The sequence below is a fragment of the Macrobrachium nipponense genome, chromosome 4 (assembly GCF_015104395.2).
Source record: "Macrobrachium nipponense isolate FS-2020 chromosome 4, ASM1510439v2, whole genome shotgun sequence".
Classification (NCBI taxonomy): domain Eukaryota; kingdom Metazoa; phylum Arthropoda; class Malacostraca; order Decapoda; family Palaemonidae; genus Macrobrachium; species Macrobrachium nipponense.
The window spans coordinates 114,586,910-114,601,649 of NC_061100.1; the positions used below are offsets into that span (position 1 = coordinate 114,586,910).

At 48.2% G+C, this 14,740-nt stretch overlaps 1 protein-coding gene across 1 annotated transcript in view; it reads right to left on the minus strand.

Moving 5' to 3' along the window:
- The window catches only part of LOC135211076 (serine/threonine-protein kinase 16-like), a gene marked incomplete at its 5' end in the record, with an annotated part of 77,666 nt that extends 63,211 nt beyond the window's left edge, over nt 1-14,455 (minus strand). The window contains 1 exon segment of the mRNA XM_064244134.1: nt 14,338-14,455. Within this exon segment, the coding sequence (XP_064100204.1) occupies nt 14,338-14,450 (113 nt within the window).
- Between the last annotated feature and the right edge of the window lie 285 nt (nt 14,456-14,740).

Sequence of the window (14,740 nt, forward strand, 5' to 3'; positions counted from 1 at the left end):
TGTTGGAAATAATTAATTAGAGGTGCTACTGCTCTGACATCATGTGCTTTTTGGGAAAGAGTCAGGATTGGCTTGTTTAATAAAGTACAGGATTTGTTGCCTGATGCCTTTAATGGATAAAGTTCCACCTTTTTCCCTCTTAAAGAGGGGCCCCGATGAGGATGAGGAGGTCCTGGATAGAAAGGCTCGTAAGGTTGAAACTGGACAAAGGGATACATCTTGTGGAAGAGGTAGTACTTTCCACGGTTCCCACTCATCAAGGATCTTCATTCTTTGACCAAAAAGCTACGTTCGGAGAAAGTAGGACATTCCCCTGTGGGAAGGAATTGAATATGATCCGGATCTCTGGATAAAGCCGACAGTTCTGAAATTCTTGCTCCTGAAGCCAGGCTTAATAAAAATAGGGTTTTCCTTAGAGCATCATAAACGAGCATGTGTCATTATCGGTTTCGGAAGCCAGTTTTTAGAACATCGTTTAAGAACCATGAAACTGACGTAGGCCTCACAGAAGGCCTAAGTCTAGCACATGCCTTAGGAATAGACGAGAAGTAGGTATCCGTCAAGTCTATGTTAAATCCAAATTGAAATATCTTTTTCAAGGCTGACTTGTTTGTCGTAATCGTGCTAGCTGCTAAACCTTTTTCAAATAAGGATCTGAAGAAGGATATAGCTGAATTAACTGTCATGAGTCTGATATCTGACTCTCTCAGGAAGGTTGCTAACTTTTTGACAGCAGCATCATACTGTCAAAGTTGAATCCCTTTTATCGGATTCCAAGAAGAGAATAATTCTGAGGGTCAATATTCGCATCTCTTTTGCCGCAAACTTCATGAAATCCATAAAGTTAGTTTTTGAGAATCCCTGAGGAAGAGAACACCAGTCTTCGTTTGTACTGACTGGGAGAGCTTGGGACTGGGGATCCGAAGAGGACGAAGGCCAGTTCAGAATTAGGGGATACCAATTGCTCTTCGCAGTACTGGGGCTACTAGAGCCACTTGACCCTTGAATGTCCTGAGTTTGTTCAATACTTTCATAAGGAGATTCACTGGAGGGAAGACGTAAAATCTTCTCCCAGTTGTTCCAGTCCAGAGCCAGGGCGTCCGTGGCGTAAGCCAGAGGGTCCAGGTGGGGGGGCGGGCTACATAACATGTAGTTGTTTGGTTCGCTTGGGATGCGAAGAGATCACCTGTAGCCCTGGGACTCTTGAAGGATCCATTGGAACGAACTGCTGTCTAGTGACCATTCCGACTCTAGGCCGGGGGGTATGATTCGGGATAGTCATGGGCTGTCGCTCCATGACGTTTCTCACTCCAGCTATGTGAGTGGAGGAAAGATGCCAACTGAACTGTCTGCCAGGGAGAAGATAGGCTACCATGACGTGATATGATGACGTGACTTGGAGCCTCCTCCTCTTTATACAATGTACTACCTACTGCGCTGTCCAGGGACTAGCTTTATGTGGAGTACTTTGGTGGGTGTAACCTTTTTAGAGTCAAGAACACTGCATTTGCCTCCAGTACGTTTATATGGAACTGACGGAACTGGAGTGACCAAATCCCATTGAACCTTTTTGACCTGGGAATACCCTCCCCAGCCGCTTAAGGACGCGTGTCTGTGTGGATGGTGATCCCTGGTGGAGGGACTGAATGTGTACTGACACTGATGAGTAATTCTTGACTTTTGCCCACGCCGAAGCCGATTCTTTAGAATCAGAGGCATCGAGGATAGCTTGTCCCTGGACCTGACATTGTCTCGCGAGCGCCAGAATCCTGGTTAGGTCTTTCAGTTTGGCTTTCATTAAGACGTTCGTTACTGATGCAAACTGGAGAGAGCGAGGATCCTTTCCTGAGCTCTCCTTGATGCTAGTTTGTGACTTAGAATTAAATTGCTTGACTGACTTCGCTATTTCTCCTTTTGGTAGATGGAATCGACAGAGTGTGGGAGGACCCAGATTCCATTGAATGCCTAGCCACTGAAAGTTTGACTCTGGAGGTGATGTCTTGACTTGGACTTTTTGTTTATCTTGAATCCTAGATATCTAGGAAACAACTGATCACTTTCAGTGTAGCCTTGTTGCATTCCTCGACTGATCCGGGGGCCCAGATCAACCAATCGTCGAGATACGCCACTACCATAACCCTCCCTTGCGATCTGAGTTGTTGCACTACCACTTCCGCTAGCTTCGTGAACACCCTGGGTGCCACGTTGAGTCCGCAATGGTAAACATAATTGAAGAGAATGTCTGGTCTCCCTATCTTGAAACAAGATACGGACGGAAGTGTCTTGCAATAGGGATATGATAGTAGGCGTCTGTAAGATCGATAGAGGTGGTGACGGCCCCACGGGGAAAGGTAGGTCCGCACCTGTGAGATCGTGAGCATCTTGAACTTGTCGCAGCGGATGGCTAAGTTTAAGCGGGACAAGTCTAAGATTACCCTTCTTTTTTGTGAGCCTTTCTTTGGCACGCTGAACAACGCGACCTTGAAATTTTAATCTCTTGACTCTCGCTATAGCTCTCCTTTCTGAAGGAGGTCCTCCGCGTACTCTGTCAATTCTTTGGAAGGAAGTTGACGGAAAGGTCTGGCTGGAGGTGGGTTCGTCAACCAGCTCCAACCCAGCCCCTTTTGACACTATGCTCTGAGCCCACTGGCTGAAGTTCCACCGGTGGCGAAAGTGAAACAGCCTCCCTCCTACCTGAAGTCTTCATTGGTTCTGGTAACCACCTCGGCCTCCTCTGAAGTGCTTTCCCCTATTAAAGGGGCCTCCCGATCCTCTCCCACGAAAGGACCGCTTACCTCTGCTCCCTTCCCTTACCCGAGCGGTCATACTTCTGAGAAGCTTGACTCTCGAAGGCTTGATTGTAAGCTGGAGAGATGGCGTATGAGGTAGAGGGTTGAGGCTGAGGGGATATCACTAAATTGGCTGTGATGACCTTTAGAAGTGGAAGGTTGGGCTGTCTGCACTAACGGCACTGCTGGAACTGTTGAGGAAAGCGTGGTTGCTTCTTCGGTAAGGTTGGAAACGCCTGGGTTCCTCTGTCCTTACCTTTAGGTGGGTCAGGTCTTGCCTCCTCCTAGCCGAAGGCCCCAACGGTCCTTAAGCTCTGGTTCAACCTCGTAGCCTCTGCCTGGACTTCCTTAACCATAGCCTCTGGGAAGAGATCTGCGCCCCCAGATGTTAGAGGAGAGTAACCTATTCGGCTCATGTCGAATGGTTGCCTCTAGCAGGACATGCTTCCTACAAATTCGTTCTAGCAGTGGCAAACTCGAACATATCTGGACTGCACCGTTGAGTCAGGGCTTGGTCATAAGCTTAAAAATTGGTTCTGATCCATAGGCCATGGTTGCTACCTCAGACATAGCCATAGAGTTGATTGATCTGGCTAGTCGTGATTTTGCGTCAAATTCAGCTTGAATAAGAACTATCTGGGAGCCTGGGTAGCTTTTACCAAACTGCTCCATAGCACAGTCCCGGTTTGAGTTTGCCAGCTGAGAATGTATTCGGCAAGTCTTCCCACAATTCTCCAATTGAAGGGAGTAAGTAACGGAGATGTGGGATCTGCTTCTTTCAACTGAGGCATGGTTTCCCCCTTCTGGGCCGCTGAGATGGCTCGACCTTGCTATCTTGGTTAGGAACGGGAGCGAGGGGTACTCTCATCCATTGTGAAAAATGGTTAAAGGGACTTTTAAACTGGTGTATCTGGTGTTAGAACAATCCATGTCCTCTAAACATCTGAGCATTCTCTCTGAGCCTGGTCTCGTGAATAGAGGACTGTCTCTTTGGTACCATATCGTCCCGAACCATAGCCGAAGGCGTGAGCCTTGCGTAGCCTATGAAGGAGGCTGTAGGCCTTCCGGGTAGAACTCGAAAGTCCTCTATTCTTCGAGTTCCAAACTCCGGGATGGAGATGAGACCGTCCTCCTGGAAGGGGGCGAGACGTACTCTCCATGGGTTGTTCATAGAGAAAGCAGGAAAGTGAGTCATACGGAGGAAGCTGAGTTCCACTTGTGTTGGAAAGTGAGGGAGAGGCTAGAGGGGTTCTCTTAGCCCGGCTATAATAGTATCTTGGGAAGTGATCCTATCCGACAGAGAGAGATCATCTGTTCCATACTACTCTTTAGGGGAACCCAACTAGGTCGCCCACCTGTTGCAACAGACCAGCATTGGAGTCCAAAGCCGGAGCTGCTGCGGAGGTGGAGGGGAGGCTCTGAATTGGAACCAATGGTAGCGGAATGGTGATTCTGCCGGAGTGCGAGATCTCTCCTTGGATTTGACTTTTTGAGGACTTAGAGCCGGAGCTAGAAGCTTTAGACCTGTCTTGGGCCGGGATTGCGAGCCGGAGACTTACGTGAGGAGGAAGACGAGGACGTCTTCTTGAGACGACGATGACGTCTTAGTCAAGGTCATCACTTTAGCCTTGACCTTAGGTCTAACCGAAGCCTCAGGAGGAGTATATAATTCATCACCCGTAAAGCCTTGGAAGGATGGAGAGGTTGCAGGGGTAGAAGAAAACAGTCACACCCAAGGGCGCACCTTGGGTGCCTACATTACTTACCTCGAACCAACAGGTCGTCTATACCTTACCATCGGTTCAACATTAATATCCAGGGTTGCGACATCCGTGGAGATATCCTGGTCTTGTTCAGTTAAGGAGGCGCCAGCTGTTGATGGAATATAAAGGCGATAGTCGGGTCCGCCTCTTACTGGGTCGACGTAACCTGTCGCCTTGCCTCCAGGGGGAAGATTAATAGTGCTAACCGCTTCTCGAGGATGTAGGGCTGACCCACCCTTGGCGGCGTCTTGCCAAAACCTCCGACCCAGGCCGCAGGGTAGCCAGTGCGGGTATCCCTTACTGCGGAGCCTGTAAGAGAGGGCGTATTTTAGATTTAAGAACCACTTAAAACTAAAACTTAGAGTATAAACTTAAACTAGATGCCTTAAGTTAAAGTAAATGATGAAAACTTAAGCACTAAAAAGGAAGCGGAGCAGCTATTGGAGATGGAATACTTACCCCTTCCAAAAGCTGGCTCACCAGATCGTAACATATGGTACACGTTTCATGGTACCAGACCTGGATGTCCCCGTGCGGAGTCGCGCATGGAGCATGGGACCGGCAAACTTCGTGTCCACAGGGGTCCTGAAGTGTAGCGGAACATCCCACGGATGCTCACATTGGTGGCCTGTAAGTGGGAAGACACATGAGTATCTTAAAAGGCATCACTTAGACTAAAGGGGACAAAAGAAACTCCGTTACATGCCGGAGCTCGGAAAAAATTTTGGGCATAACCCCTCCCTGCTTTGCCTGAATAGGCTATGATCCCGGAGAGATCCGGTAAGATATGAAAGGGACGGGGGGATGGTTTTAAGGTACTTAAGATAAACTTATAGATAACTTAAACCTAAACACAAGCGAACCGGACTAGGTCCAGTGTGAAGCGGAGTGTAGTAACTCAGCAATACGGTAAGGTTAGTAGTGACCTACTGTATGTTCCGGTCCACTCTACTGGGTGGACTAGCCCCTTCCGCTGGATACCAGGACTCCGATCAGGGAGGAGCTCTAGTAAGGAGGGAAAGGGCGAGAGGACATACATGCTCGAGCTAGCCCGGAGCGACAAGGTAGCAACAGAGGGGGGGAAGGCCAGGGCCCCCCACAACGTACCACCCGGCCGGACCGATAAGCCGGAGAGGTCGAGACCAGTCTGGGTCTGTCCCGACTCCCTAGCCCCTCCGCCTGAGGAGAGAGAGGGAGGCAGGCTCGGGTATGCGGAGCGAGCATGGGCAGACCGACCCACCCCCGCCCGACTCTATGGAAGAGCGGGAGGGGGGGGAAGGGGAAGGGTGACTGGCCAGGCGTCTGGCTGTCCCGTGATCACGAAGTGACCACGAGGCGGTAAACTGAGATACGATCACCAAACCTAGGCCAACCAACTGATCAGAGAGAAGCTATCGGGAAGCAACTTGAACTGAAAAGCGGTAGCATACGGGCCCACAGGGCTAAAACCAACTGATCAGAGAGATACTATAGGGAAGCAACCGAACTGATCAGCGGTAGTATAGGCTCTATGAGCCAGGACCTAGGCTAAGCCAGACGCCTAACTAACCTAACGATGATAAAATACATATAATAAAATAAAATAAAATGAAAGAGAGAAAGTAATATAGCAGGAGAAAAAATCCAGGAGTGTACGACTAACCCGAAGGCAAGTCTACCACTCAAGGCTAGTCAGAGGCCGATACTAAGAACCTGGACTAGGGTCTGGATAGAAAAAGCCTACATAAGGTGAAATACATGCATGCATGACAACCTGAGTAGACCTTAATCTAAACAAAGCGGATAATCAAATAGAGCGTACATAAATAAGGGATGTTCTAGGTATGGGAGGACAAGAACGAACCCATCACGCGGCAGAACCATGCTGCCATGCTTCCGACCCGAGAACGTATTTATACCTAAAAAACGGCAAATACTGTCTCAGGGACGGAAAAAAACCAACTAATCGTAAATACGAGTACTTAACTTAGCTGCTGCGATAGCTGCACGCTCCATTATAGTAAAAATCCACGAAAGGCACAAAAAACACAGAGAGAAAATTAGCACGTGTGGCTCCTGGCGCTAAACTTTTAAAGGATGGCCACCAGAGGCGCAGCAGTCGGCAGCATGGGATGGAGTAGTAGTAGTACGAGCTGCTCATCTGTGGGTCGGCTCTCCTCATGGAGGGTTTTTTGTTATGGAGATTTCTATGGTTTTTGGCTCGTGGTAGTGGTCTCACTCGCCTAGTGTTCATACCGACACCCTCTTGGAGGTGAGCGAGTCAGTTATACTGACCTTTTTCTTTATTTTATTTATTCTCTGGTATGTGTTAGTACATTTACCCTAGAAATATAGATTAAAGGATATTTCGCGCAGCGACACGAGCTGAGCCCAGAAATGTTATTGTTAGTATACAATAATGGTTTTGTACATACTTACCTGGCAGAATATATACGTACTTAGCTTACGTCTCTGACGTCACGACAGAATTCAAAACTCGCGGCACACGCGACAGGTAGGTCAGGTGATCTACCTTACCCGCCGCTGGGTGGCGGTTGTATGAACCAATCTCCCTTTCCAGCCAGATTTTCTCTTCCACCTGTCTCCTGAGGGGAGGCTGGGCGGGCCATCAATCGTATATATCTGCCAGGTAAGTATGTACAAAAACCTTATGTATACTAACAATAAAATTTTTGTACATGAACTTCCTGTCAGATATATACTTAGCTGATTGACACCCTTGGTGGAGGGAAAGAGACAGCAATATTAACATGGAAAAAGGGGGAAACAACACCTGTTGTAGGATGTAAAATACAACCTTGGTTCTTACCTGTTTAGGCAGAAGACTTCATAGTTACTGTCTATTAGTCTGCGTTGCCTGAAGAGCTTCAGCGAGGGCGTGACCTACAGCTGATAGACCTTGGGTCTATTAAAGGGATTTGGTATCCGCTTACTTGATAGAATCCAAGCAGGATCTTGTCAAAGGGGATTCGCCCTCTTATATGACAGAAACCTAACCACTATCATTGCAAGGAGCTCAAACATAAACTGATCACCTAACCAATCTAATCATTGTTAGACATACGACATGAAAGAGATGCCTACCCGCATGCTCTTTCAAACAACCAAAAAACTTACAAAACTAAACAAGGGGGAAAAAATACACTACAAAGGATATGTCTCAGCTCCCTGCCCCAGCACCGAATCCGCCGATACGTATGGGCCTAACGCAAAGCACTTTTCATACGTGATTTTGACGTCTCTCAGATAGTGGTTCGCGAAGACTGAGTTGCAACGCTAGAATGTTGCTTTCATAATATTACTCAGAGACAATGTTTTTTATTGAAAGTTAATGAAGTGGCAATAGCTCTTACCTCATGGGCTTTGACCTTCAGGAGCTTGAATAATTGACTTTCATCACGTCACATGTGCTTCTTTCACCAGGCTTCTGATGAAGAAAGAAAGTGCATTCTAGATAAAGCCCTCCTTGGATCTCTTACAAAGCACCAAAGGTTGACATCATTGTTCTTAAGTTTCTTCTTCCTCTGAGATAAAACTTTAGATTTTGTACTGGGCAAAGCGACCTCTCTGCTTCCTCCCCTACTAAGGCAGATAAACCTTGGATTTCAAAACTCCTAGGCCAAGGTTTGAGGGGTTCTCGTTCTTGGCCAAGAACGAAGGCAGGAAGGCACAGATCGCTGCATTTCCTTTGAACCCCACCCTCTAGTGCATGGAGCTCACTAATCCCTTTTGGCGGAAGCAATGCCATGAGAAAAAGTGTCTTTCTCGTGAGGTCTCTAAAAGAGGCAGACTGAGGCGGTTCGAACTTAGGGGACCTAAGGAAACGCAGCACTACATCCAGATTCCAACTTGGAATCTCTGACGAAACCTTCTTGGATGTTTCAAAGGATCTTATTAGATCATGAAGGTCTTTGTTTTCTGAGATGTTTTAGGTCTCTGTGCCTAAACACTGCAGCCAGCATGCTACGATATCCTTTAATGGTTGATACCGCCAGTCCACCTTTTCCCTAAGGAAAAGTAAGAAGTCTGCTATTTGGGTTACAGAGGTTACTGGAAGAGGAAAGGTGATGGTTTCTACACCACCGCCGAAAGACGTCCCACTTTGATTGGTTAGACTCTAAGGGTAGAGGGCCCTTCTTGCTGCTGCGATAGCCGTTGCAGCTCTTGCAGAAAACCCTCTCGCTCTCGACCAAACTTTTGACAGTCTGAAGCCAGTCAGACCGAGAGCGGGGAGGTTTCGTGATACCTGTCGAAGTGGGGTTGTCTGAGCAGATCGATCTCTGTGGCAGGGATCTCGGAATGTCTACTAACCATTCCAGTACCTCTGTGAGCCAGACTTGTGCGGGCCAGAAAGGAGCTATCAACGTTATTCTTTGCTGCCTCCGATTCTGCAAACTTCTTGAGAGTTTCTCCCAGTATCTTGAAGGGAGGAAAAGCATACGTGTCTAGGCCCTTCCAATCTAGGAGAAAGGCATCTATTGACACTGTCCTCGGGTCTGATATAGGAGAGCAGTAGTTGTCTATCCTCGCATTCTTGGCTGTGGCGAAGAGGTCTATGTGAGGCCTGCCCCATAGTCTCCACAGGTCCTGGCAAAACTCCTCGTGAAGAGTCCACTCCGCCGGCAGGACTTGATCTTTCCTGCCTCAGGAGGTCTGCTCTGACGTTCTTTTCTTCCTGTACGAACCTGGTAAGGAGACATATCCTTCCTTTCTCTGCCCACAGCAGAAGGTCTTTTGCTGTCTCGTACAGGGAGAAGGAGTGAGTTCCCCCTGCTTCCTGATGTATGCCAGGGCCGTGGTGTTGTCCGAGTTTATCTGAACTGTCGAAGCTAGGACGTAGGGCTCGAATGCTTTCAAAGCTAGCCAAACAGCATCAGCTCTTTCTTGTTGATGTGCCAGGTCACCTGTTCTCCTTCCAGGTGCCTGACTTCTCTTGAGCCGAGCGTTGCTCCCAAACCGTTTACCGACGCGTCGGAAAACAACACTTGGTTGGGGTCGGTATGTGAAGGGACATCCCTTCTGCAAACCTGAGAGGGTTCGCCCACCAAGAGCGGTCCTTCTTGATTTCTCTTGAAATCTTGAAGGAGAACTCTAGGTTTTGAGAAGACAACGCCAGTTCCGATGTAGAAAGAACTGGAGAGGTCTGAGGTGTAACCTTCCTAGAGAAAGGAATTGCTCCAACGAGGAGAGTGTCCCCAGCAAACTCATCCACTCCCTCGCTGTGCATACGTCTTTCTCTAGAAAGGCGGTGATTTCTCTGAACATCGGGCTATCCTTTCTGGAGATGGAAAAGCCCGAAAATCCAGAGAAACCATCCGAATCCCCAGATAGATACGATCTTGACTGGGGATTAACTGAGACTTTTGGAAGTTCACCAAAAGTCCCAGAGAACTCGCCATGAAAAGGGTCTTTGTAGGTCCCTCCAAACATCTTTTCTGTGACTGGCTCTGATAAGCCAGTCGTCCAAAGTAAAGGGACACCTCACTCCCTCCAAATGTAGCCATCTTGCTACATTTTTCATTAGTCCTGTGAAAACCTGAGGGGCTGTTGAAAGGCCGAAGCACCAAGGCCCTGAATTGGAATATCCTTCCTCCCATCATGAACCTGAAGTATTTCCTTGAAGAAGGATGGATCGGCACATGGAAGTAAGCGTCCTGAAGATCTAGGGACACCATCCAATCCCCTGGACGAAGAGCCGCCAACACTGAGGATGTCGTTTCCATGGCGAACTTCCTCTTTTCTACAAAGAAATTCAGGGCGCTTACATCCAGAACCGGTCTCCATCCTCCTGAGGCTTTTGGAACTAGGAAAAGGCGGTTGTAAAAGCCGCTGAGCATGGGTCGCTCACTAGCTCTATCGCCTCTTTCTCTAGCATTTGTTCTACTGAACCAAAGTAAGAGCTTGGCTCATGATGGGATCCCTGTACTTGGCCACCAACTCCCTCGGAGTTGTCGTCAAAGGTGGTCTTGCTGAGAAGGGAATCAGATATCCTTTTCGGATAATCGAGAGGGACCAGTTGTCCGCTCCTCTCTGTGCCCAGACTTCTGCGAATCTTAGTAGCCTGGCACCTACTGATGTCTGGAGGACTTCTTTCCTACTTTTTCGCTGGTAGAGCGAGAGAAGGATCTTCCTCTCTTGAAAGATCTATTACCTCTTGAGGTAGAGGCTCTAGAAAGAAGGCCCCCTCGAAAGGGCTCCTGTCTAGCTGGAGTCTCCTTCCTAGTTCTTAGTCTGGAAGGTCGTTCTAGGTTTCCGGGCAGACTGAGCGAGCATATCTTGTGTAGCCTTCGCAGAGATAGCTCCAGAGATGTCCTGAATTATCTTCTTTGGAAAGAGAAGAGGCGAAAGCTGCGAATATAGAAGCGAGGCTCTCTGAGCATGAGAGACTGACTTGGTCAGAAAAGAGCAGAAGACCGATCTTTTCTTAATCACCCTGCTCCAAACAGGGAGGCTACTTCGCTAGATCCATCTCTCACTGCCTTGTCCATGCACGTAAGGACACTGTTGAGATCCTCGGGCGAAAGGGAATCGGTCTGAGTCCTTCTAGCTAAAACCCTAACGACCAGTCAAGGAAGTTGAAGACTTCCCAAGACTCTGAACATTCCCTTCAACAGGTGGTCGAGCTCTTCATCGCCCAGGTAGTCTTAGCAGACAAGAGGGCCGAGTGTCGGGAGGAATCCACCAGTGAAGAGAAGTCCGCGTCTGCAGATGAGGGAGAAGACCCAGGCCTAGGGGTTCTCCAGACTCATACCAGAAACCAAGTTTTCCCATAAGCTTAGAAAGGGAGGGAAAGAAAAAACAGTCTTCCCTTTCTTTCTCCTCCTTAGAAAGAAGCCAATCACCAAAACCTCTCAAAGCCTTTTTCATTGAGATGGTTGGTTTCATTCTCACACAGGAGGAAACCTTCGTCTTCTTTGATGTCGAGAATAAGGAGAGAGGAGAAGGAGGAGCGACCGGAGTAAGCGCGTCTCCAAACTCCTGAAGAAGGAGGTCTGTCAGGATCTTGTAAGATGAGACCGAAGAATCCTTTACCACGTCCTCGTCTGAATGTTCCTTCTCATCTACAGAAGAACCTTCGGCTTCCTTACGAGAGCAGGCGGACTTCTCTAAAGAAGTGCGCCTATCCTGTGAGGAGTGTCTGGCAGCCGTCTGGCGCCTATCAGGAGAAGCCAAAGCTTCTTGGGAGAGCTCTATCGAAGGCGTCCTTCCTATTCCGATGAGGGAGTCCTCTGTGTTCTTGTAGTCTGTCCCGAGAAACACGGGAGTCCAAAGGGGAGCGCCTGCTAGGAGAGGACAGCCTACTATGCTCAAGGCGCCTACCAGACTCTATGCGCCTGTCAAGAGGAGAGCGGCTGCCTGGCGAACTGCGCCTAAAATGAGAGGAGCGCCTGCTAGGCTCTTGGGGCCTACCAACAGGAGAGTGAATCCCTGGAGAAGAGCGCCTACTAGGTGACAGGCATCTACCAGGATCCAAAATACCTAGATCGAGAAGCGTGGGTCTCTGTAAAAGCTTGTCTACCAGAAGAGAAGCTTCTTTCGGGCTCTTTACGCCTCACATGAACAGAGTGGCTAACAGGCAAATAGCGCCTATCAGGAGAGTAGCGCCTATCTTCAACACAGAGCTTGTCAGCAGGAGAGCGGCTACCTGGGGAGTAACGCCTACCAGGCTCTAGGCATCTGACAAAAGGAGAGAGCCTGTCTCTAGAAGTGTCCATGCAGGGGGAGGCTTCTTATCCGGAGATTGGAGGTTCTTCGGAAAGGAGCGAGAACGTAGAAGCCGTGCGCTTATCCTTAGAAGAGCGCCTACTAGGAGCTTGATCCCGTTCCACGGAGAAATGATGTCGCCAGGAGAGAGCTTCCTGGGCGATTGGCGCCTGGAAGATGACTGGCGTCTGCCAAGGAAGAGTGCCTCACTCTATCCGCTGGTACAGGAGAGAGAGCAGACTCCGACTGAGAAGGCAACCAGGAGAAGGTAGCCTAGAACTTCTTGACGGGAAGAGACGTGTCCTTCTTACGACGAGCGCCTCCTGCCAAGGAGCCCGCAAGAGCCGAAATCTGAGCTTGCAGCCCCGCAAGAATCCGAGCCGGAGATCTTGCAAACTCCTCCACAGAGGACGAGGTTCGAAGCCTACTCTGAGGGGAGAACTCCTGATCCCTCCTGGGTTTCTTGATGTCCACCTCAGGCTCCTCCGGAAAACACTCCAGGCTGGAAGGAAGGGCGCAAGGAGCCTTCCAGGCTCTCTTCAACGGTCGAGAGGTATCCGAGGCGCTCCATCCTCTTCTAGGAGAAGGCGATGAAGAAGAAGAGAAGCATTGTCGCAAAACCTCCTTCTTGGTGCGAATTAAGGCAGCCTGGGAACAAGCATCAGGATCTACCGAGGGGACGCCTGACCGGTGGGGGTTCTCCCTAACCTTCCTGCGGCTGTTGACTTTCCTCCTCCACTGGGACTGGGACTGGGAGTCTGGAAGAGGTCTAGGCCTGGAAGCATTAAGGAGCCGATCAGACGCACCCTCCACTGCACTGGGGGCACTGCACAAATCACTTGCACTATCACTCTTACCTTGCAACGAATGAATTTTCTTCTCCATGCTAATGATCGTGGCTCTCATGGTTGCCACTTCCGAAGCGTATCTTTGGGTTCGATGCAGGGGCAGGAGCTTGACCGGGAGAAGGATCTAGTGCTACGACAGATTATTACTTCTAACTCGCTAACACGAGGTCTTACTAGAACTTCTAGACGAAGCTTTCTCACCTGGCTTTCTCCAACTTCCTTAAGTAGGACGAAAGAGACTTCCATTCACCCTCATCAACTTCTACATCATTACAGGGTTAAAAAAAGCACATCATACCCCTACACTCCAAGGCATACTGGGTTGTGAGGGATCTACCACTGCTTTCACGGTAGCCTCACCTTGCCATTCATCGAAGAAACACCACCTAAACATGAGAAGATTCTTACACCTCTACATCAGACATCTTGAAATCAAAGAAAATCCAAACCAAATATCCAAAAACAATCCACAAGCGCGTATGCAAGCCAACAAGATCAGGTACTTCACCGAAAGTCAGTCCAAAGATATCCAAGGCAACGAGAAACGAATTAAACTATCAGGAGGTAACGACCACAGGTGTAGTCGAAACCGGCGACAGAGAAAATCTGGCTGGAAAGGGAGATTGGTTCATACAACCGCCACCCAGCGGCGGGTAAGGTAGATCACCTGACCTACCTGTCGCGTGTGCCGCGAGTTTTGAATTCTGTCGTAACGTCAGAAACGTAAGCTAAGTATATATCTGACAGGAAAGTTCATGTACAAAAATTTAAGTTTTTGACTTTCACAGTCAATGTTCCACAGCAGAAGCGAGACATGTTGACACAACAGCAGCCATATAAAAAAGATATAATATAGTAAAGGAAATGGAGTCAGGTGCCCAGGCCAACTCACCCATCTGTGACCATTCAACTTCACGTATACCTTGTTAACCAGCTTGAAACAAACCTATGTACTCCTATGCAAAAGTCAAAGATTTGTATTCATATATAAAAACAAAAAAAACATTAGGTAGTCTGGGAAATGTCTTTGCTTTTACAGACTAACAAAGTGTTTGCTGGTTTGACTGGTGCAAACATGCCAGACCTACAATGAAATTGCACAGATCACCTGGCTAGATGGAGGTTTCTTATGCCTTTGGAACAGGCTTGCCTTTGGAGCATTATGCAGGCAAAAGAAAGATATGGATTTACTGACATACAAATAACGACATACAACATGAATATGAGACTTACCCTTCTCCCAACGATCCTCTAACATAATATTGTCGGTCATTGACTTTGACAGTTTCCTTCGCACACAAACAGTTGCCCATTCTTACTAAGATTGCTAGCCCAGCCGTGTTCATCCTACCTGAAATCATATGAATATGATTGAAAATAAAAGTATATAAAGTTTCTTTTATGGGCAAATATTAATCGATCTCACATCTGTTCTGTGAATAGCTAGCTCTATCAAAATACACAAAAGTAGCATTAACAAAAGCTGTGGATATGACAAGAACAACAAATTTTTAACTTGAATTTTTTCCTAACTATACAAAGCAGTAGTCTTTTAAAAGGATGCACTCTGGCAGAAACTGGAGGCAGATGAGTGAGGAGGTGGGAGACCTAACTACTTACTCAACTCAGTTTCACT